The 25,555-nt window shown below is 39.2% G+C and overlaps 1 protein-coding gene across 1 annotated transcript in view; it reads right to left on the reverse strand.

The window, feature by feature from the left end:
• The window catches only part of nrg3b (neuregulin 3b), a 160,738-nt gene that overhangs the window by 19,366 nt on the left and 115,817 nt on the right, over positions 1-25,555 (reverse strand). The window contains exons 3-4 of the mRNA XM_026315497.1: positions 8,769-8,842; positions 1,861-1,887 (exon numbers count right to left, since the gene is read on the reverse strand). Of these exons, the coding sequence (XP_026171282.1) occupies positions 1,861-1,887; positions 8,769-8,842 (101 nt within the window). The remainder of the gene's footprint in view (positions 1-1,860; positions 1,888-8,768; positions 8,843-25,555) is intronic.

Genomic DNA, 25,555 nt, shown 5'->3' on the forward strand with positions numbered 1-25,555 from the left:
CATTTTCTGACAACCAGGCAATTCCAAATGCTGCACCTACTTTTTCTGAGTGATGGAGTTGTCCACAAATTCATGATTCTGGGGTAATGAGTATATCAATGAATCTGTTTAAATTACACTTTGCCAAAGGACAAGAAATGCAGCCTCTGTTCTGTGTTTATAAGAAATGTGTCACTTGTATAGCCATAGCCCTCTAAACCCTCCAGTCTTTACCATTAGTGAAATGACCTCTCGACGGCTACATCTTTCAAATATGAGAAATGTCTTCCCCTGCTGCCACATCATCAGTGCCCATGTGGAGCACCACCTGAGACAAGTCTCTGCCTTTCTTGGATAGATGAAACAGCTGTCTATAATGCTCTGCTGAATGGCTGCAAAGAAATACCAACATGCAGCCTGTGCATAAAACCATTATAGGCCTTTCATGCCCGATGCCTATGAGGCATTCTTGAAATTAGATGCAAGAGCATGTTGGGAAAAGGAACAAGCTGAATACCCTCAGCTATACTGGCTAAGCCACATCACACTGACACAAGGACAAGACAATCCCATATGGCCAACTATGCCATAGCAACAGCTTTATACATAAAATTGCTATAATGAAGACCATGCTAAAGTATCCATGACAAAATCGGGTATTCAGCCTCAAATACATCAGAGCAAACTAGCGACACACACAGAGCTGCAGCTGTTGGGATAAAGAATGCAAGAAAATCTAAAGACAAGATCATATTTAGAGCACTCTATCCCACTTCAAACAGAGCTTTGCTGTGTTCTGACTGACTATCTCAGACTGTCACATATTAAACTTATATAACAACTATCAAAAGACTTATTGCTGAAGAAGGAGAGGAAGTCATAATGGAACACAATGAATAAGCAAGTGAGCACACAGAGTGCTTACTGTAGAGCCAAAAAAACTATCTGTGCTCCTGTCAGTCCAGCTATCAATCGATCAATCCTCATTTTCTCTAATGCATCTACCCACCTGTGTTGCATTTTTGAACTACTTTAGTTCATGGTTTAAAATCATCGAGCTGGTCATGTACAGAGACAAGCTTTTTATTTTTTCCAGAGCTCCTTCTGTTTCCTACAGCAAGTGTTTAATTTCCAGCAGTGTATGAAGCCATGTTAATGGAAAACTTCACAGCATGCAGTGTTGGTTTTTATGTATGCACAAAAGGCAGTCATAGAGCAAGAAAAAGATGGTAAAAGAGAAAATGAAAAACAGTGTGAGTGTGGTAGAGGCTGTGTGTGTTTGGGGTAAGATTGTATATTCCCTCTGGACAAAGAACAGCATGTCATTATTAAAGAAAGAGGGCTAGATAATTTGTTTTTTAAAGGTTTGTTAACCACCTGGAAGGTGGAAAGGTACTTTAATATCAATGGGATCCCAAAGAGGTTTGAACTGTATGTTCATTGCCTCATTCTCTATTTGAAGACTTTTTTTGTATTTGTATAGGATTTTTGATGTATTATTTTTGCAGTGTATATGTAACTAAAAACACTAATATCTTTCACAGCATGCTGTGTATTTTGTAACAGTTTCAGAAAATGCTCCTAAAGGACCATAGATACAGGTAAATGTAGCAGGCAGGTAGATGCACATTCACACATGAACTGCTCTAGTCTGCCTTTATTTCTCTATCCTCATTACTCCCCACTAACTGTACTGTTCTTCATGCAGGCAGACTACACCTAATTCACCAGCATGGTGTTTCCATGGCGACTGGCCCACATTAATTTTCCAGGGTGAGTGCCCTTGTTGTGCTGGATTGTATGTTTTGTATGTGGTATGTTGCAGACGTAAGGTACATGAAAGCTTTGGCTGTCCACACACTCAATGAAAAGTTGTCTTACCCATGAACTCGATCCCAAGTTCATCCGCTGTTCCATTCAAAGCCAGGCCGCATGAGCACAGGGAGAGAATGGGTAAACAGACGCAGGGAGGAGAGAAGGGGAGGGGGAGAGAGAGGAAGAGGAGAATAAAATAGTTACGACATGATGCACCTCTATCTTACTCAGAATTCACCTTAGGGAGAGACACATGCTGCAACTAGACCATAAAGTTGGTTTTGACTGCTTTTTCTGACATGGCTCTCCGTCGTGCAGTAGGTAATGAGCCAGCCAGCCAGCCCCAGATGCTTGGTATGCTTTTCCATACACTCTGAATCCACACAGTCTGCAGTGGCTTTACATGAAGAAAGACAACAACAAAGATATGGGGGTTGAAAGGATTAAAGAAAGGATCATGAAAATAAAGGCTGGGAATGATATATCATATAGCTTTATGTCACTGACTTTGCTCTGCACAAGCCCTTTATATTGATTTGAGCCTGAGGCATTGCAGTAATTGTGAAGCATAGCTTATCAATATTCACGAGCTGTTCACTTTAAAATGCACCATGCTAACACACAAGTTCACATGCCTGCGTACCCAAAGGCATACAGTATGTTACACACTTGTCTGTATTTCTTTGTCTCTCTCTCTCACACACACAGTCTCTCTTCAGGCTGTTAAGCCTTTCCCCCCAATCCCAGTGCTGAGGAAACAGATAAAAAGAAACACTCATGTTCTTTCCATCCTGAAAGTGCCCCCTTTTCATGTCACTGTAATGTAATCTCATTTAAATTAAAATGAAACCCTCACTAGTAATTGCTTTTCTGACAGAGGTGGTCTGAGTTTTAAATAGAATGCAACTTGCCAAGCCCCTGACAGATTATGTGGTGGGCACTCTTAAAAAAGTAGTTAACACAGACAAAAAAAAAAACAAAACCTTTGTTCCCAGATCCATTTTGATTGCACGATGGGGAAATCTGTCAGTTCTGTGGCTTTATAAGTTTGAGGAAAAATAATAACTCCCCAGATAACGGGAGTGAGCCACAGAAAGACAAAAGACAATTTGGAGAAATGGATGATGATAATTGCACAGGATTATCTCACTCTATTTAGCTGTGTGATTTGAGGAATTGTGTTTTTTTAATGTGAAATCTGTTAGCCTACTTATGGCATCTACTTATGGTATTTAGAGAAGGTTTCAGAAAGCATTTAGTCCTGCAAAGGTAAGTAACTTATAGAATACTGAGCAAAATTGGTCATTTCCTCTAAGACTACCTGAAAGATAATAAGAAACTGTGATAACAAGGGAGAAATGATTAAAAAAAAAAGCCTGATAAGCAACTCTGAAATCCCCAAATTAATCTGTCAATTAACAAATTATAGTGAAACTGGAAGTGTCATGATGTTTTTTTTTTTTTTTTTTATTGAATTCAATGTAAAATCATCATTTATCTCCTTAGCCTTGAGGATTACTTAAATGTCAGGATTTATTATATGCTCCAATCAGTCTCATAGCAACTCACAAACTAACTAACCAATCAGGTCTGGCGTGAACATTATGCTTTTTAGTAACTATGTAACTATGTAACTATGACTTTTGAGATATAAGGGCATGATTAAGATATGTTTGAAACTTTTACTACTAGGCGCTTACTGTCACTGGCACAAACACTTGGCAGGGCCAAGGCAATGAATGCAGCATCTTACTGATGTTGCCTGATCTGTATTATCCATTCAAGCCTTTCCCTGTGATTGCCCATGGCAACAGCCAACACTCCACTCTAAATCACCCTGACTGTCACAGCCTGTGCAGATGATGTCATTACAACACTGATACACATCCCTTCCTCTGGCATTGCCTTGTCTGGAGACATTCACCAATCATAATATGTGCAAGCTCCCAATCCTTCGTGCTGGCAACTCAAAACACCCTGGGGAATCATTTACGGCATCTTGTGGGAGCCTTGAGCAAGCTTGGAGAATACCTGTGCAACATGTCAGATGCTTTTGGCGCGATTAAGAGGCAGGAATCTGGCAGGTGGGAGAGACTATGGCAGGAGTGAATCAAATCCTTAATCCCCTTCCTAACTTGGGTAAGCAGGGAACTGTGTGTTTGTGTGTGTTATTGAAGCCAACATCGTGAAGTAGCTACTTACTTCAGGCCTAATATCTACTGTACATAAATAGTCCAAATTTGAGGCTTGCCGTCTTCTACTTTGTACATCCTGACCTGCAGTGTGGGGGTACCCAAAGGGACTGTCCTGGCCCCCTTCCTCTTCACCCTCTACACTGCAGACTTCAGACACAACACAGACGGCTGTGTTCAGCAGAAGTTCTCCAACGACTCTGTGATTGTCGGGCTCATCATTGACGATGATGACACGGAGCGCAGAGGACTGATGCAGGACTTCTTCTGCGGAACCACCTCCTCATCAACGCGGGGAAGACCAAGGAGATGGTAGTGGACCTCTGCAGACATCGGTCTACTCTCCCCTCGTCTTTTGGGGTGAAGGGGGGCCCTCCTGAGGACCTTCTATGACTCTGTGGTGGCATCAGCCATCCTGTACAGTGTGGTCTGCTGGAGCAGCAGCATCACGAAGAGGGAAAGGAAGAAGCTGGACAAGGTCATCAAGAAGTCCAGCTCTGTCCTGGGCTGTCCTCTGGACTCAGTGAGGGAGGTGGGGGACAGAAGGGTCCTGGCTAAACTAACATCTATGCTGGACCATGAGTCTCACCCCCTGCAGAATGCCCTGTTTGCCCTGGAGAGCAGCTTCAGTGACAGACTGATTCACCCTTGCTGTGTGAAGGAGAGATTCCGCAGGTCTTTCCTTCCTGCTGCTGTCAGACCCTACAATGATCACTATTAACACTGTACATTTGTCATCCATCTGCTGTAACCATGTGCAATAGTGTAGTTTAAGGTAAATCACATCAGTACAATATACTGTAGTCATTTTACCTGGTATTTATTTATCTATCCATCAATGTCCATATACTGTACATACCCATAGGCACATATTGTACACATTTAGAATTTTTGTAGCTTTATAGTTTTATTCCACTTTTAATATTTTTAGTTTCTTATTTATCTCACATCTTTGCTACTTCTGGCACTCTGCTGTGTACTTGTACTTTGCTGTTGCAACAATGCAATTTCCCCATTTTGGGACAAATAAAGGCTTTCTTCTCTTCTCTTCTCTTCTCTTCTCTTCTCTTCTCTTCTCTTCTCTTCTCTTCTCTTCTCTTATCTTATAAACTGGGTAAAATCAAAAGCTGGGTCATTTCTCTCTCCCTCTCTTCACTTTTTCACCAGTTATCACCTCTATACTCTCAAAGGTGCAACTGGCCCAACTGATCATTACTGGCATGGCCTAAACTCTTTTACAGTTATATTCTAAATTGCAGCCCTCCTACACTCCTATGCCGCCAATTAAAGACCCCACCAATTTCCCACTGTGCACCAATATGTAGGGCCCCAGCTCTCTGCACCTTATTTTCAAAACCAGGCTCACTGTAGCTATACCTGGCAGGGAGCTTTTGTAATGTGCATCACAGTCCTGTCTTCTCTTGCTGTAAGTGTGTGTGTGCATGTGTATCACAAAGGTGCACTTTGTGAAAGCCAATCCAAACTGCTCATTTGAGTGGCTGCTTTGTGGTCAGTCAATACCAAGACAAAAGACGAGAGATGAAGGATGGTGTGTGACTGTAAGGTGCACAGAATGATTTCAAAGAAGAATAAAAATAAATAGAGAAAAATGAGAAAAACGTGTGTGGCAATGAAAGTTTTCTCACCCCAAGGTGTGACTGGTGTCTACAGTAATGGTGTCACATCAGTGAATAAAGACGTAGAAGTAAACTCTGCACGCAAACATGAACACACACACACACACACACACACACACACACACACACACACGCGCGCACACACACACACACACACACACACACGGACACATCAACATACAATGAATTGAATTTCTCTGGAGCTCATCCCTCTTGTAGTTGTTCTTAGTGCACGCACGTATGTGTGTATGTTATTACATGATTTGGCTTTTGAAAGCAGGATAATCCTCAAAACCCTTGGTAATCTGGGTAAATTTTAGATTACTCTGTATCAACAGAGATCAAAATAGGCTTCATTCCTCTCTTAAATCTTCCAGTGTTTGACGATTGTGGCCAGAACACAGTTTTTTGTGGTCAACAGGTGCATGTACAAGATTATTTATATACAGTTTGGTGTTACAGCTGTCAATTTGTACACACACTCTGCAGCGACTGCTTGCTTGTCCTGAGAGAAGAGAGTGGGGATGAGTTCATGGCACAAAATGACTACTGAAGAATTTGTAAACATTTGTTGACAAAGCATAAAAGGGGTTTATAGTCCTTTTATAGGTATTTGATGTGTATTGTACCTTCATATGTAATTTACTCATTCATGCATTCATGCATCATCCACAATATGTGCTCACTTATTCCTATAAATATCTATAAATATGCCTATGCAATTAATTTAAATAAGATTTATCATGCGTAACCATAATATATTCTGAAGTAACAAAATCAGAGGTAACCATATTTTTAAAGTGGTCTAGGATCACATGGTTATAAGATAGTTGCACTGTAAAAAGCAAAACAAAAAAGGGATAAAAAGTGCACACACACACACACACACACACACACACACACACACACACACACACACACACACACACACACACACAAACAAAACACAATGCGCTTTTAACACAACAAAAGTGAAAGCATGTACACAAAATTGGTGTATGGCCTTAAATCACCCAAATCCTTCTTTTAGATTGTTAGATGAAAGCAAAAGTTTATATAACCACAATAAAAGATTATGTTTTTATATTCAGACAGCCCTGGAAAGGCTGCACTTTATCATATTGATATGCAGGCTGTGTGTAGTTTATGCATACGTAGAATATACAGCGCAGGCAGCAGGTGTGGTTGGGGATGATTTAGGCCACAAGAGTTTACTGTAGAGGCCGACTCCAGACACACAAACCCTGTGTGTCTGGAGTCTAATTTAATGAAACATCCGTGATGGAAAGTGTCTTGCATGCAGTATATGCAACATAGCAGCACTCATTCACTCTCTTCCTGTAGCACCTAAAGAAGTTTTCCAGCTACAGCATGTTCTCTCCCTCAAAATACTACTGGGATACTGTTTATAGGTGTACATTTAACAATAACATGGACACATAAAGTGATACTCCATGTATTTTCCTTATGCTTTTTATTTCGCTTATTCCTCTCAACCATTTTGGACTCCAAATGCATCAGTTTCTTTTAGCTAGAGACAAGCAAGAATAATCAAGCCTATTTTTTTCTTAAACATACAGTATATAACCTGTGACAAAGACCCGCTAATAGATATAATTTGGTTTTAAGGGATCACAAGACGAAAAAGCTGATAATCGCTGCCTTAAACTACTCAGGCTACAAGATATTATTACAATTTTACACCAAGAGCAGCCACAATGCAAATACAGATTTGCAGTTTTGAAGTTAATGCTATTGTGTCAGATGGCTGCTCTAAAGTGCTGGATTTCCCACATGCTGATCACACTTTTTAATAGTGTTACCTTTCTATTAAGCATACATGCCCTGAACCACTTTTGAAATTATTTTATGTTTTTGAAAATTGAAATTTATAGTAATTCTTGACTTATAATTTTTTTTTTCTGGTGTTGTTGTAAATCCATTATAAGAAATGCATATAGTACATTTATTGCAGAATATTAAAAGTATGTAAGTATGTAACATAACACATATAAAAGCATACACCCCACCCCTTTGTATTCTGCCTTCTGGGGCTTATTGTCATATATATTAAATAAAAGAAAGTACTCTAAATGTGCTGTAATCTTCTTTGAGAGTCCATTTTTAGCCAAACAATAAGATTGAATCTATCTCAAAGACCAACATAAAAAATCTGCCAATGTGCACACACCAGAAAATTGACCTCTGTCTCCAGAAGATAAAATAAATCCTACTGTGAAGAGGGGATGCCATGAGGAAACATGAAACATGCTTTGCGACACTGGCTTGTGACCCCATTAATGAACTGTCAGCGGAACTGGTGACATCAAACAGAAGGCAACAGAAGTTAAGTTTTCTCTCCGACTCTTGCCAAGTTACTCCATAAAAACAGCATGAATTCATAAAACTGCACTTTCATGGGAAAGGCTTGAGGCCTCCAATTTCTCTTCCTTGTACCTCTGACTTCTGCTTTATTTTTTAACTACACTACACAGCTGTCATGGGGATTCAAAGACTTCAGGGGAATTGTTTTTCATGAACAACAGGAAACTGATGCCTTTCCTTCCTTTTAGCTAGACTAAAGCAAAGTAAGATTAAAGACATAATAAAAGATACAGGAGGTTTTATGCACAGGGTTTAATTCTAAGATCTGCCTTGTAGCTCTTAGTGTATGTAGGACAAGAAACACTGTCATAACCATATTTTGACTGTGTTAACTGTGTAACTGAATAATGTTTTTCATTGCTTTAACAATTGCTCACATTCAGATTCCAATGGGAATCTCCACACTGTGGCGCTACTTTAATAGCCTGTTAGAAAAAAATGGAAAAATGAATCCTAAAGGAGATAATGCAGCAAGTGAATGTGTGTTATATGTGTTATTTTGAATTAAATCCTGAATGAATCCTTAATGTGTATTTTAACATTTGCTGAGTGGTACATGAAGACCCCCGATACCTGAAGAGAGAGTAAATTTAAGACTGATCTCACTTGATTTATATTTATCTTGACTGACACACTCAGAGATTTGCTCTGGGGCATGTAACATGTGCTTGTTACTTGTTTATGAATTTGATTTCATGTCGCAGATCAATACACCAACACTGCAGGATAAAAAAAAAAAAAAATAGAAAAGAGAGCATACTTGGGTCTGACAAGATAGCATCTGTCTTGGGTACAAACTGGTCACAGCGTAGTCCGTGGTAGCCCTCCTTACACCTATGAGAGAGAGAGAGAGAAAAGGGAGGCAGGAAGGAAGATTTGAGATTAGAACTAAGACAAACCAAGCAAAAAGTGCCAAATTACAGCACAAACTATCAGCTACACTGACTTTTAGATAAGAAAAGTTGAGAATAGGCAACCTAGATGGAAAATGGACAGTAAGAAGTAGAGTGCTCACTGAGGACTCAGGTGGTAGAGGGAGATACACGGAAACTGTTGAGAGGGGTGGGGTGGGAAGAAAGAGAGGAGAGGGAAGATAGTTGGGCAGGCCTAAGCAGTGCCTGCAGCTTCACTGATAGCAAATGACTGACAGGAATGCCAGGTCCCAGTGGAGGAAATGGGGTACTGGGATGGAGAGTACTTGGCGTGATGCGGGCGATGCAAGATCTACAGTGGAAGGGAAGCTGCCATAGTTGGAAACACTCACATAAACAAAGTCCTGGCAGAGTCCAGATATTTGCCATCATCATCAAATAAATACCCCATCACTCTTGATGCCTGCAGATCCCCCAGCAGTTGTCATTAATATATCCACTGAAATTATGACAGTCCAGACTTACATTTTCGAAATGTTCTTTAATATATGAGAATTCTGTATGTCTGCTAATGAAACATGTCCAAATTTCGTTAATAATTATTGAATGAATGAAACAGTAAATAAGGCACAAACATTTCACACAAAAACCCAGGTCAACATTTATAGTTTGAAGCTGTTCCTCAGGACTCATTCTTAGTTTGGCACAATCCTCAACATTTTTTTTTGTTGTTCAAAGAGGACTTAAGCATTTTTTATTTATATTGTCAACAGTGGCCATACTGTGAGCACATTCAGTGGGCTGATCCATCCTTCTGCTCTTTCGCGGCTTAGTGGAGACAATTGAAGGATTTGCTTTGATGGGTCTGTTTCAACATAAACTTATACATGAGTGAGCAACGTGTCACAACTGTCTGTGTTTTCTCTATTCCATCAGTCAGTGATGTATTGTTGGGGAACTGGGGGGATTTACATTGAGACAGTGTCCATTAGTATCTGTCTGCCACATTTCCACCAGATCCACAGGTCTCACATTCAGTATGATGTATTGGACAGATGACAAATAGAACTGGGTTCACTTACAGTTTTAATTAGTCTGAAGAAGAAAAAAAAACAAAACAAAGCCAACAAGAAGTGAGCTATGTAAAACAAACTGAGCAACAGTGGAGATCACAAGTTTTTGGTTACAGCTGGGATCACAGTCAAAAGTGTGATAGATAGTCATCTTTGTTTTTACATCTCAAGCTGCAGTTTCAGCTCCATTTGCCCAGTGTGTCCCTGCTCAATATGTGCAGTTTGTTATCTCTCCTGTTTACTCTATAATGCAGTATGGAACTGTACAATTAATGGAAAAAATAGGATTCATGGCTGTCTAATTTCATGCCGACTAAGAGCTGATGCCACTGCTAATGCTGCTGCATCATTGTTTTCTTTTTCAGTTTGTGTCTGTGCTTCAGAGGAAGCAAACAAACAGTGTCTTTCAGATTTCAGTTACACAAAACAGCTTTTAGCACAAGTTTCAAAAATCAAAAATATCCGGCCCTTAAGCTGCAAAATACTCCACTATGCTCACCAGTTACTCGCAAACTTTATAGGTTGTTTTTGTACTGAAATGTTACTAGTGGGCGTTTATTTTTTTGTTAAAGCAGCTGTCTGCTGCAGCTGAAAACCACTGACAATGAGAGTGGGGGAAGTGAACCAGAACAGTAAAGTTACTGGCCAGAAAACCAAAACAATGAGCTGAAAATTTCTTTAAAGAGAACTGGAGGGGAACTGCAGTCAGGTAATAATTCCCTACAGGTTTTTCACTACAACCAATCTTTTTCACATTTACACACAGCCATTTGATCGATTGTTATTATAAAATACTGATTATATATAGAGGCTACAACTGAAGGATGTTAAAAAAAAAAGAGACATGTGATGAGAGTGCTGGAAAGTGACTTTGAAAAGCTTTTGAAACCTCACTACCTTTTTTAGTCATCGGCACCCCTATCAAGCTGCAGGGCGTGATTGTTGAAATGGCCACTTTGTGTTATGTGGCAGTAAAAATCCCTCTAACTGCAATTTTAAGCAGTGGTAATAATTATTTTTCAACTGATGCTAGTGAGACTGAAAAATACCCTTGAATTAAATCCTGTAAACCTTAAACCTTCAAGTCTTTGTGTCTTCATTTCAAATTTAATAACCAAAACACACAAAACCTCTTTAGTCCTTTGCTCAGGCTCAGTCATCCTGATATTCCCCAAACTCTTTTTTTTAAACTCTCCTTTTCATGCCCAGAGACAAAGATACACAAGATGATGGAGTGTTACGATTCTCTTCAACTGACAAAATGGCTGAGTTCTGACAAAAACAAGAAAGAAAGAAAGAAAAATAATTTTTTGGACCAAAAATATTTAACAGATATAAATCTGTATTACAGAAATCATTTTGGACTTACTAGTGCAGAACATTCATTATCTGTGCAATGCAATACATATCACAGATTGCCAGATATAAACTTTGAATGTCCTCAATTCAAAATGGAATTCTTGATTAAAAACAACACACCTGCACAGTCCCCTTTTCATCAGCATGTCAATGTCAGTGAAACCGCCAATGGTGCAATGCAAAATCCAGGGAGGCGCCCCAGGTGGCCAGTCAAATTTCAAGGGTAAATCATCCCTCCCCGCCCATCACTAGGCTCTACCCTACTACTACCTCCTATCTGTGGGTGTGAGTTTAGACACCTTGTTAGTATTCTGAATCACAAACCTCAAGGCAGAATGCCTGTCTGGCTATCTGTTTATGTCTGGACCTGCTTTCTGTTTGTCTATGTCTCCATCTCTCTCCTCTTAGCATCTCTGTAGTACTGTGAAACAAGCTCAGCTATCTCTCAATGAGATGCAAACAATGCTTTGTAAATGTGTTTGTGTGAACATGGCGTCGAATGCCTGAATGGATGACAAACAATGTGAGATAATGACGTGCTTTGAGTATGTGTTTGGGTGTGTATCTCCAGTGCGGGGAAATGGGAAAACATGAGCTTGTATTTATGTATGTATGTGTTGCTGTGCTTCAAAAGGGGGAAAATATCTCAAAGTGAACCCAGATGTCTGCCTGTGTGTGTGTGTGTGTGTGTGTGTGTGTGTGTTTGTGGATTGGTGTACATATGAGAGCTTAATCTCACGTGTGTGTTCATATCCTGCAGCCATGGTGTGCATGAGCAGCAACAGCAGCAGCTATAGACTCATAGCATGTTTTCCCCCACTACCTCAGAGCTGTCCGTGACTACCCAGCTGCTTATAACACATGTTCCAGTCACAGAAAAACACACCTCTGAGTCTGGAGGATGATGAAGGGGTGGAGAGTGCTGCCTCCTTACTAATCCTGCCTGTTAATTAGCATTAAAAAAAAAAGAAGATAGTTTGAGTGCAAGGGGAGGGAAAATAGAGAAAAGGAGGAGAGAAGGGATGGAAATGTCAGCATGTCGACAAAACTTTGATTTACCTTTTGACTCCTATGCATATTAGCTTCCACGTATTCCTATAAAACACCTCCATATGAGCTGCAACTGATGAGGCAGAGGGGAAATGGCACAGATTACTGGAAGTGAGAACTGCTTACTGACTAGATCACCTCATGCATGTAAGCTATGTTTGAACTCAGAGTATCTGGTAGTCATTTATAATTTTAACACGATAACTTGTGAAATACAGAATTTAAAAGGTGATTACTTCTCACTTTTATAACAACCTGTTGACAAGAAATTGCAATGACATGGGCAGTTTGGTTGCATAGCATATTAGCTAATTAGTGAACTTCAAAGGCGCTCTTAGGCAGATTTTATTACCTTTGGACAGAGCCAAAGCTGCCTGTAGCTTCATATTTTACTGTATATGCATGAGAGGGATCCTATTCTCTCATCTAACTATTGGCAAAAAAGTAAATAGCTGTATTCTTCAAAATGACAAAAGATTCCTTTGAGGATTTATTGCCTGGCTTATAACACAACTACCATCTTTGACAACTAGGCAAACTCCACCTGCTGATGAAGATCATGTGATTGAAAGCTCCTAAACAGATACTCAATGGACCTTGTGGTGAGACAGTTAACTGAGTAATTTAACTTATCACATCAGTGTTGTACCAGAAGCTTGTAATAAAGAGGTAATGAGAACTGACAAAAATCAATTGCATATCTGCTTTGTTTTTGTTTTTTTGCTGTATAAGAAAAACATTATAAGAGGAAGCGAATGCACATGTTGCATGTGCTTATGTGAAATTCTCACGCTTTCCACAGGGCTAAGAATTTGACAAATTTTATTAAAACACAATGTACCATACATACAACATATAGCTTCAGAGCCTCTTTTTATTTGAAATTTATGTACAAGCAGTTGGTTTTTCAATAGTGCATTCATACAGAGCTAGTTAGCTGAAATCAGTTTTTGTGATTGAAGGCAAATGGTTTTGTACTTCAACGTGAAGTTTAAAAGTTGAAGATTCTGTCTTTGATTTGAACGTCTAACATCCCAGAGGGTTAAGCAGAGTCACAGCCTCAATCTGAATATGAAGAGCTTTCCAGTAATACATAGGAGTAAAGCGGGCTAACCCTGAACTGCAGGGTTTTACTGTCACCATATGCTAATCACAAAATAAAACAACTTTTATGTGAGCATAAACAAAAGACTCAGAAATACTTGTAAACCTATGAGGAAGAGCCACTTCATGGTGCTAAAACCTGGATCTACCTTTTGCATGACGATTGGAAAGTTAACAGAATGCATCTAGAAATACTGTGAAACACAGATAATCCTGGAATGTGTTTTTCCCTAATTACGTGACTTCTTGGAATAGACTTTCTTTAGTCTCACTATCAAAGGCAATCATTATTTGGCAGTAGGGGTTCTTGCCACACTGAATAGACACATTTATTACTCTGCACCAGGTCTTTTGACTGTCTGCCACATTTCATATGGTACACCAACTGCTGCATTTGATGCTGTTAAGTATCACTGATGTGGGCGTTACCCCTAATTTCCATAACGTGACCTACAAGTCATGCATAAAGAAATCAAGATTTGCATATGAATAGACAGCAGAGATGAAATATGTCATTATGTTAATTGCTAAATATTTAAATAAATAATTGAAATTCCATTCACTGTGTGAGGTTGGTGAAGAGTGTGGTATTTTAATTTGCCCATTTTTGAGATATAGCACCTGCTGAATTCCATAATACACACCTATTTTATTAAAAGTCTAAATACAGCATGGGAGGAGGCTGGAGGCACGTCGTTGATTTAAGCCGCGTTTACTTTCCACTGCAGCAATTTTTACCATTAGGAAGGTTGGGATGAGTGACTAAAATCCATTTTTTACGGGGCAGAAAAAAAGTAGACCTCCAATGATCTAATTTCTTTTATAATAAGAAATTTGCACAAAAACAAATCATTCCCATCACACACACAAACACAAAATGCATACATATGCACACAGTCATCCCTGCTTCACTCTCAATATCAAAGCCTAATCAGTGGCTGACACTTCTCTCATTGTTATTGATGGCTTACGAGGGATGAATAGACTATGAGTTGGCTGCAATCTGCCCAGATTGCACTGTTTAAAAAAAAACAAACAAACAAACACATACACATACAATACAAGGCCAAAATGCCTCTAATAAAGACACACTTCTTCCTTTATTGCATAAGCCATACATATTCCTATCTGTCCTTTGCAGCGGTGCAGGAGTGAAGACACAGTGGACATGATTTATGCCTTTAGCAAATTTGATGGATGTCTATTACTGCGTGTGAGCTGTTTACATACAAGAGTGATATGCAGCTGCCAGGATGTGTCTTTGTTTAAAAGTTTAATGGTAAAGTGAGAAGAGGCCAAAAAGAGGGTGTCATTGAGAAATGAAAATAACAGATTACACACATGATGTGGCCACAGCATCTAAATAATTGGCATCATAAATTTAAGTACACATAATTACTTTAATGACATTAATAAAGCCATTTCATTTGCTAAAGACCTTAAAAGTATGATGTATGACACAGAGCACTGTAGTACCGTGATTAAAATCTGTCCGTCAAACAACTGTAGTCTTAGACACTGTGCATGCAGACACAACAACAGTTAATTAGAGCTTCATTAGGGTTCTGACTAATGAGCCACTTCACTGCTGTAGCAAATACATGATGAATAAAGTTAAGTAAGGTGATCCCGCCTTTATTTCTTTTATAAGTTTTCACAATTTTTTTTGGCTCCTATCCTGATTACATTTAGAATCTCATAAATAGTGTTTACACTACATGCATTTTCTTGAGCTGTACCCTGGTATAATTGCTCCTGCAATGTCACCATTTTGCTGCAGGGATCATTACATTTTCATCAGCGGAGACAGTAAACAAACCTGCCGCCGTTTCATTTATCAAGATAAAGGTACACTTACACAAGCTCACTATCACAGACCATCTGACCTTACTAGCAAAATAAAATATTTCATTATGCACATGACACAAAGAGTAACACAGCACATGGTGTTCTGGTCTGGTGTGCTATATCTACAATACTCCAAGAAGTCATTAAGCTCTTGGAGGATGAAGACGTCCCAGCTTGTTTGCCTTGCACATCAGCAGAGCTGAATGTGAAACTGGGAGCTGGCACTGTATCACGCAGGAGTGAACACTACATCATGACGGCGCTCCCAAGCCGCGAGTCTGTAACAGGTGCTGTTTCAAAGGACTAGAGATAACAGAGGGGAAGAAAAGGGTGAGGAGGGGGGGACGGACACAGTGAGGAGTAGGGGGGTTATGCTGAAGGGGATGTATTCCTCTTCATCTTCAGAGATTTCTTTTTGCTTTCTCTTTCTGGGTGTGTGTATGCATGCGCGTCTGTGCAAGTGCACAAAAAAATCCAGGCAGACTGGGAAATTCTATTCTGCTTCTGAAGAGAGTAATACTCTAAGCTACGCTCTTGAAGAATAAGGATGAATTTTACCAGCAGTCCGTATAGGTTAAATATTCATATGATTTACACTTCTACTCCAGTATAATACCAGACATCCGCATTGTCTACTATTAACCCCCCTAATGTAACCTTATAAATCTTGTTATTTTGTCTTCTCACTACTAGTGATTCATAATTTAGAAGGTTACTGAAAAAATAAATTATTTGAGAACTTGCTTAAAAGAAAACAAAGAAAAAGGCATTCTCCTTGTTGTTTGGAACAAAATACAACTTCTGATGTGTTTTTCAATATCTACTGTCTTTTTATCTGTAAATACATGCATAGAGCATATGGTGTGTGGAGAGTGGGGGGGTGTGTTGATAACGTTATCATCCATCAAGCCTATTTGCAACGATGATCTGGGGTGTCTGTTGAAAATCTGCTAAGCTTCATCAATTAATATGCTTAACATGCCTGTTTAGAGGTGCCAAAGCCAATGTAATAGGCGACAGAGTTAAAGGTACGCAGATAAACAGCTATCACAGTCTCATTCCAGATGAGTTGTAATTTGCATAATGTTTCTGTTAAGTGTATTGTCCCTGAGGCCATGTGTAATATGTTCAGCTGCTACCAAACATACATGAATTCTAATTGGTGCCTCTTATGAACTTGAAATGCATTCCTTTTTGGCTGAGTTTGGAGAAAAAAATGAAAGCTGGCATTTTTGCTGATTTAGGTCTGTCATTCATTTTGAATGAAGGGGTACAATAGCACATAAATCTTCCATGTTCACTGGACATCCTACAGAGACAAGAAGGCAAGTTGCGACACCTATAAATAACAGTAACTAATTTCATTCCATCAGGACGCATTACCTCAAATTGAATTATGATGGCTCTGTCCTATATGGCCTTCCTTTGGTTTGGTTCTGCTGCTAACTAAAAATCTAAAAATGACTCAAACCTGAGTGTGGTGGGTATGGACACAAGTTTCCAAACTAAATTTTCATTTGTATGTCTTAGCTGCAGTCATGTAAATTAAAGCAATTATGTACACTGCAATAGTGTGCACAGTTCTGGTTCTGTGTATTTATCTAATCATGACTTTGACCTGGTTTGATTATAAACCATTAGCAACACTGATGATTTTAACTGCATTTGTTAGTCTGGCACAATGGGACTTCTAAGCTGACAGGAGGCAAGACTGCCTGAGTATTGTGACTAAGATCATCTGGACTATTTTAAAGACATCAAAGAGGTTATGAGAGCCATCACAACAATATCTTCCTGAATCACCAGAGACATTTCTGTGACTTTTATTATTCATTAGACTTCTCCTATTGCAAGCGCCTGCCAGTGCCAAACAGTCACAACACAGACTGCTGGCTGCCTCTGCTGTGATGCAGCACATTACGAATTTAGCAGGGGTGTTTGAACTGTACCTTGAGAGGACATAATGCGATTATTAAACAGTAATAAAGAAAGATGGCGAGCGAGAGGAAAAACACACTAGAGCCCCAGCTTATCAACGAGGTGTGTAAAGGCTTATCATCTTTGATATCATTTACATGCCCCTTTAGGACTGGTGCCAATGAAAAAGTAATTAAGTTCAACTGTGTTGTGCTGCATGCCGACAATAAACAGAAAAATAAAGTCCTGACATAACTCATTACTTGTGAGTGATTGAGCTTAATTTTTGTTTGTGAACAGACTGTTTGGCTCAACTTTCGCAGAGGTGCCAAGAGCTGTAGTAGGTGGAGGAAATTACATCATCACAGCAGGAACAAGAGTGACCTGAATAATTCACATCCTTCTGGTAATGGCTGGGTGAATATGTACCATCATAGTCTTGTCTGGATACATTATATTAAAGAAGGTTTTTGCCTTTTACCGGGTGATCCTCTCAGAGTAATGCAGATCACTTGCATGTCGTATGGAAAAAACATGACAAGAGTGCAATTTAAAACTCGATTGCAGGGTATGTGCATGTTTTACAGAGCTGAAAAAGACCTTGGGTACATTTTACATGGATTTGGTTTACATGCTTTCAAATATATATAAGGAACATATCACCTTTCTAAAAAGTAACTCGGGAAGTTAAAGGCCATGGAAGTAATGTTAACAAAGTGAAAAAGGGTTGGTCCTGTGTACAAGCTCGTAATTGGGTTCATTATTTACTTATCACATATCTGCCCCCATATCTGTGTTATTAATCTCTATTTCCCTGCCTTTTCTTTAAGACCATTAAGAACAATAATGATGCTGTAGACAAATATCTGAGATGAAATGACCTTTATCTAAGCAAGTATGTCAGTTTGTAAATAAGCACAGCATTAAATGCAGACATCACTTGCATATCATAGGGTGAGAGGGATGGTTTGCTGTAGACTAGCAATTTAGTCTTAAAGGAAGCATTGCCATTAAAATGTGATTATATTGTGATTATAGGATGAGGCTGTGAGCTGGGAAACAGATCTCTTTTTTTTTACTGTACACTTGACTAACACTTGACACAAAATATCAACATTTCTTGAAACACTGTCATTATCTACCTCTTCAGAAGCAGCTCACCCACCAGTGGCATCTCACCTTATTTTTGATTTTTTTCTTTGCTTTACACAAGATTCACAGTAACCCATGGTGGTTCACCTATTTTACCCTTATTTCCACAAAAATAGCTATTGCTGCCTCTTTCTGTTTTGTATCTGACATTTCAATAAATATATTTGGGTTTTACTTAACTGCAGTTACACATAATATAGAAGATAGTAACAGAAGAGAGAAATACAGGCAGGAAACATGGGATATAGGAGAGGTCAACACAGGCCACAATGGAACTGAACTAGGCAACACACGCTGGACCACACAAATGTTTACACTACCACAGAGGTGCTACTAAACACTACTATCATGCACAGTTTCATGTTGTGGTTTTCTACACAAACATCAATGATATTAGTTATGCCCACTTCCCCGCTGCTCGTCTTGCCCTACATAGTACAAATCTGGCTCTGGTTTTTACGTGTCTGGGGGATTATTCTGCTCAGTGATGCATAACAGAGTGCAAGAGCCACAACACCACGCAGCTCCAGGTGCTTCCACAGATCTACATTCATATCAAGAGCTCATCGAAGAGGTCGAGTTGGGTTAACTTCCTGTCTGCCAGTAGCTGAGCTATTGCTCTTTTATTTTTCCACATGCTGGCCCACCCACTGCTAAGTGGGGCTGTTTGCAGTTGTTGGAAAATTATTTTCTGCAAAGAAAGAGGACACCGCTGCCTTTTGTGCCCAATGTTTTGAATGCTGCTGACATCTGCCTCTACAACCTTAATCCTGTCAGCTACATTCAGCATGATTGAGTTCAAATTGAGTCCACTGAAAATGCTAATGGTCTCTAAAGGCCTCCAAAGGACCTACATTTACCCCCCCCCCCCCCAAAAAAAAAAAAAACACACACACACATTGACAATTACAAATACCCAAACATACACACACAGAACACAGTCAAGGCAGAGCTTTGTCTGTAGATGAACTGCCTTGAAGCCAAACCCTCTGGCTCAGCTACACTATCAGCTGTAAAAGATGGATTATGGTACTCTATAACTACTCTCACACTGAGACACCCTGTAATAAGGTGTGTGTAGGTGTGCTACAGAGGAGTGGGCACATCTTAAAGTGACTGACTGCACACAGCTACTGGGCCGTCTGTGCGTTGCATGTGGTATGTTTACTTCTGCAAGCTGGCTACAAGTGCAGGTGGTTTAGGGGAGTGTGTGCAAGATACAGGCGACTGGAGCAGCTTATACTGCCCCCTAACAGAACAAGTATCTGCGGGGAAAAGAGATTGCTCCCACTGTGATCAATCTGACGGCCTCAAACCAACCAGCCTTAAATACATGGTCAAATTTCTTTACCCAGCAGACAGATGTCGCTGTGCAATACACTGTCAGTCACAATGAATGACATCTTAACCCAGCTTAAAATATCTCATTAAACCGCCACTCTCTTTATAATTATGTCTACACAATATCTCACACCATAATACTAGCAGAATGCATTTGCTTACAATTATAGATGGATGTAAGTAAAGAAGACGCTGTTCATAAGACCGGGATTTTATTACTCCATATATCACACCTGCGGTTATCTAAATACCTTTCAAACCAATGGGTGTGAACGGAAAACACAATAATTCAAATGACTGATTTCTGCAACCACAGAGTGAAAATCACATCACAAACTGAGACCTTACAGGAAGGTAACGGAATCTTTAGGAGCAGCAAGACTATCACACAGTTTGAAACAGCCCCATGTATTAGAAAATCATGTTTAACCCATTAATCATCTGCTATATATAATGTATATTTTATGGATTCTTGTAACAAGGTAACTCGACAGGTAGGACATAGGTCTTTGCAATCATGTGCCAGTATTAAACTGTATTTTACCTTTTTAATTTAATTTTAGTCATGTAGTAGCTACAATCTAGATTTTTATGCAACAGCCTAAATACAACCATGTCATAATTATGCTGTGCTTATCTATTGGACCTATAGTTTTAATTGGGGTATGTTCTTTTAGCACTCTAATTTCCTATTTTGATCAGATGCAAGATAAACTGTTGAAAACAATACAACAATATAAGCAGGCCAACGTTTTAACATAGCACAAATCTGAGCCCTGAAATCTTAATGAAAAACTAAACAAAAATATGGTCCCTAGGCTGTGAGAAAACAAAATCCCCCCCCTAAAAGATTTAAAGAATAGATTTCACATTTAGAAATGAAAAAAATGAGGCAGCAAAGTAAAGTTATTGCTGTGGTGCTAATTGGAAGAGAACTGAGCTGGAGAAATAACCTCACAGTCTCACTCCAGACGTCAACCATATAGATTTTCTGTGTGGAAGGTGATCTATATTTACTATACACTCTGTAATACACCAATATTTTATGATTTACCTATCAGTGAGTTTTTCATGTGAGTAAAAGCTATTTTTTAACTTTCAGACAGCTATGAATTGGTATTGACTAAATTCTAATTCAATTCCCCTCATTTTGCAGTTGTAGCTGGCAGAAGCTGAGATGTACTGCCTGTGTAGGCAAATGTAGCTGGAGGACAGAAATAGATGGCCGCTGATTTTAGCCAGTTTTTAGTGAAATGACAAAGTGAGTGGAAAATACTGCAGTACAATCCAGATGTTTCTTTCTGCATTTGTTTCACTGTCCAAAAAGTGCAAACAAAATAAACCTGAATCATGCGTCTGTCTGAGGCAAGCAGAGCTCCAACTATGCAGCTGTCAGCAGATAAGCTTCCACGTTTAGCCTTTGGTTAAATTCAGTATATCTATCTGTGTCACACTTTGGAATCAAGGCTAAAAGGATGAGCATGAAAGTGACAGGCAAAAGAAATGAAAACGAAGGGTGGGTGAGTCTGTGAATTATAAGGAGGAAACCATCATTGTGGACTGTATCAATGTCAGTCAAAGCTCCATCCCCAATGATGGTGGCTAATTACATTTTCCCATGCTCAACAAATCATACTGATAGGGAGAAACATTTTGCAACTCAATAGCCAGCTGACATGTACTGATAGCATTGTCATCAGAGTCAGCTGTGCTGTCTGCTAACATGGTCCGAGAATTATGGCTGATATTACTGATGCTTGTTCTGTTTAGATGCAGTGACAGGTACTGCAGATGAGAAAATAGTCCGTAATTAGAAATGAATGAATGAATGAAAGAATGTATGAAAAATTTCAGAATAAATGTTCGAAATAAATACACAGTAATACAGCAATAAATAAATAAGGATAATGTCAAGGTATTGACAAGTATATTGATGTACTCCTGAGTTCATTTGGGCAAACTGTAGCCAGATACAGCGGTTTCTCTTCTGTTGTATTTTTGACATAGCAGCTTCATAAGGCGTGTTTACAGTAGCATTAAACTGCACTTGCTTGCAGCCCCAGGCAAGTCTTTTTTTAAAATTACAGTAGTTGCCCTGCTAGAATAATAAAACTTTCAAAATAAGTCGATTGCTTTACTTGGCTGATAACAAAACCTTTATCTGAAACAAACTTCCCATAAGGTTGACAAAAAGCCTTCCCCTGATCACCTGGTTTTCAGTCTGTGAAGTGCTGGTCTGAATACTGAGTATCAGACCTAAAACCTGGGTGAAATGAACTGATTAAGCTTCTCTCGCTTTAGCAGCAAACACAGTGATACACATGGAAATGTGTCCCCCTCTGTCTACACCATCTACCCATCTGCTACATGATGTTTGTCCTTAATTATTTATTTTCCTTTGCCTTGTTTGACCCTGATGTGGCAGAAAGTGTTTTAAATGTTTTAGAAGAATGTATTTAAAAATTAGCTCTTAAGCTTTTAATAATCTGTCATGCTTGGTGCATTACATTCTGTTTCTTACAGTCTCATGTTCTATCTTCCAACCACTCAGTACTGCAGCGTAGACTGGTAAAATTATTTTGGCATAGACTCTTATTTTTGAATCCATGATGTGATAATTCACAGAGCAGATATTTGGATTTATAGTTACATACACAAATATTAACAAAAAGCCTAAACTGGTAACATTCAGACACGCCAAATGAACAGGAATTTGTGGAAGGACCGGCCATTTTTTGTAATTGTTGATATACAGTGGTGGTATTTTAGAGAAAACACTGTATTTTTCTTTTTCTTTTTCCATGCACATATTTTGCACATCTTTTCCTCTACTGTTTCATCTCATATGTGAGGTGCTGCTGTAGCTACTAATTACTTTCGTACGTGCTGCTGATTAGCTTTGCCTGGAGCCCAGAGCTCCTAGTGTGTGTGTGGGTTTGCATGTGTGTACATATGGAAGGATCCTAATCACTTCTGTTGCCACTAAAATAACAACTCGTCTACAACATCAATTTGATTGCACCCAGCAAATAACCATTTTCATGAAGATGAAGAAAAATCAAGGTTTGTTTTTTACTGTTTTCTGAAGCCAGCAATCCTTGATGCATGACCACGTGTAATTTTGGGATAACTGATCATGCATCTGCTGAATGAGCAAGAGGTGGCTCAAGAGCCTTCACTCTGAAGTGGCGGTGATGATGAGATTACATCGTGGAGTGATCAAAGATAACCTTCAGTGTTTTATCTCTACAGATCCACCTGTCTGTCTCTGGCACTGACATATTCACCTAGAACAAAACCCTATCAGATGTGTGTGGCTATGAGAATCCAAACCTTTCAAGACAGAAGTCCTTTTTGTTATACGCTTTGTGTAAATTTTTCTCATAGATTTCATATTAAAATCACTTTCTCTGCTTCATAACAGCCAGAGCATTTACTGTAATGGGGCTTAAATTTAGAAGTAGATTTGCAGCAGATTACTACGTTCTCGTAAACTAACATGCTTAACGATACCTCTGGTGAAGGAAAACCACAGACATACTTATTGTGAAATCAAAATTTGATCGAGTCTCAGAAATGAAAACTTCATTTCAGGTCTGTGGCGGTTTAGGTACTAGCTGCTGCAGTTCTAAATGGGCACAACACAAAGGGTCCCGTGTCTGTTCTTTTTATTTTGTGATATAGTATTTTTGTATTCACGTGCACCAAGATGAAAACAGCATTCACTTTCATTTATATGTGAACCTTACATTTATTGAAATGTAGTTTACTTTTTGATTGGGGTTTAGATACTACTTGAAAAACAGAAATTATCTATTGTATTTAACAGTCACTGAAAACTAATGCATCATTTTCTGTAGGAGACTTCTGGAAAATTCAGTCTTTCCAAAATCATGTTTATAAGGAAAACTCACAAGACTAGAAAAAATCATGTACAAACCCGATAAAATAATATTAAATATGTTTTTAAACTGTTACAGAGAGCCTGGGGTCTACAGCACACCAAAGAGAACATTTGAGTTTACATAGGAGAATATCAGGTAGAAAGTATTGAAAATAAAGCCCCGCTGGAAAAATGCAACCAATAAATAAATAAATAAATAAAAAAAATGTATGATTTTCACTAAGAGCATCCAACCATATTATTCCTTACATGACAACTTTACTTAAACAGGTAAGCAAAATAACAAAGAATGTGTTTTTTTTCAAGGCAATTATCTGGGCAGAACTGCGCCGGTGAACGTATTCTGCTCTTGACTTCTCTTTGATGAAAGCAGCAGGAGCCTTCACACTCCCTCCTTCTTATCGCACTGTCAAGCCAGCTTTCCTGCTCCCACACTGCGCTTGCCAGTAGAAAGGGCACTGCTCGTTAATGCCAGTGAGCTGGAAATGAGTCACAGCACCTTGTCACGTGGCTGATCTGTACCCTGACGTCGCCCTCTGCTCAGGAGCTAAAGAACATGGTTCTCCCCCACTCGTTGACATTCAGTGCTGCTATCATGACTGCTGTTCTCATCAAATTGAGGGAAAAAAGCAAATATGCACATTGAGTAAGATGTGCGGCATTAAACTGCAGGCATTTTTTTCTGTGGTTTTTCTCTTCTCTCCTATTTATTTTGGACTTTCTGCCATGTTCTATCCAGCCACCAGATGCCTCTGGACTTTCCCTCCTCTCCCAGTTACTTGACCTTCCCTGGCCTTTCACACACCTGTTTCTAGATTCCTCATCAGTTCTCCCAATACTGGTACCAGCCTGTTACACCTGCTCCCTCCCATGGACACATCTCAGTGTGTCTCCCTTCATGCTGTGGACTTTCATTCCTGCCACCTTGTTTGCTAGCTGTATTTTGCTACGTGCTGCCTGTTAGCTGCCTGTAAGCCTGGTCGCCATCATTTGTTCTATTTAACTTACTTCACTGCACCTGCTTGCTTGTCTGTGTTGGCCTCCCTGCCTGTGCTCCATGAAAATGTTGGGACAGCTTTGCCTTGTGGATATTAGACGCTCTGCTGATTGCAGAGTCTGATGTTTATTTTATAATACATTCTTCTCTACTGATATGCTGAACATCAAACTCAAGCTTCAAACTACAGTACAAATGGACTTCCACAGCTGTGGTCTTCAAAGACGAAGCAGATCCCATAAGAAATCTTTCCTTTCTCCACCATTGCAAACACATCACCACATAGTTCCAGTGCCTTAAAATATGTGCTATGTGAAAAAAACAAAACAAAACAACCTTTTCTAATATATCTAAGCTTGTAGAGGTTACAAACAACTGGGAATCGTGCAAGACAGCTTTAGTGGCGCGTTGGTGTGCTGAGATTATATAAACATGCTTTCTCTCACAGTTGATTTTCTTCATCGGGTTCTCTGTTTTCAAGTGGGAATTTGGGAAATATCTGATATAATGAGGTTATACTTCACAGTTTTCCTCTGCTCTCCGCGATGATTGAAATAGTTCTCGAAGCGACTTCAAACTGTCACATTAGCATTACAGAAAGGTCAGACCCAGAGAAAAATGCTTGAATACCCTTGAATGCTACAAGCTAATTAGTTGAATAATAGATGCTAATTAATAAATGGCTACTTACACCATCACAGTATACGTTGTATTACCAATATGTGATTTGTGTTCAATGCTTTCCAGAAGTTAATTTGTGGTGAAACGTAGTAATTTAATCTTTTGGTTTGCCCACTTCCCCTTAGTCTAACTAATTTCTTTCTACTTCATTAGGTTTGCATTCAGAATTGAGATAAGCACTTAACTTCAGCTGAGTCAATGCACCAAAGCTGTTGTTAAGCACCACTCAAGCAGATATGTATACTGCTG

Source organism: Mastacembelus armatus, chromosome 19 (assembly GCF_900324485.2).
Source record: "Mastacembelus armatus chromosome 19, fMasArm1.2, whole genome shotgun sequence".
Lineage (NCBI taxonomy): Eukaryota > Metazoa > Chordata > Actinopteri > Synbranchiformes > Mastacembelidae > Mastacembelus > Mastacembelus armatus.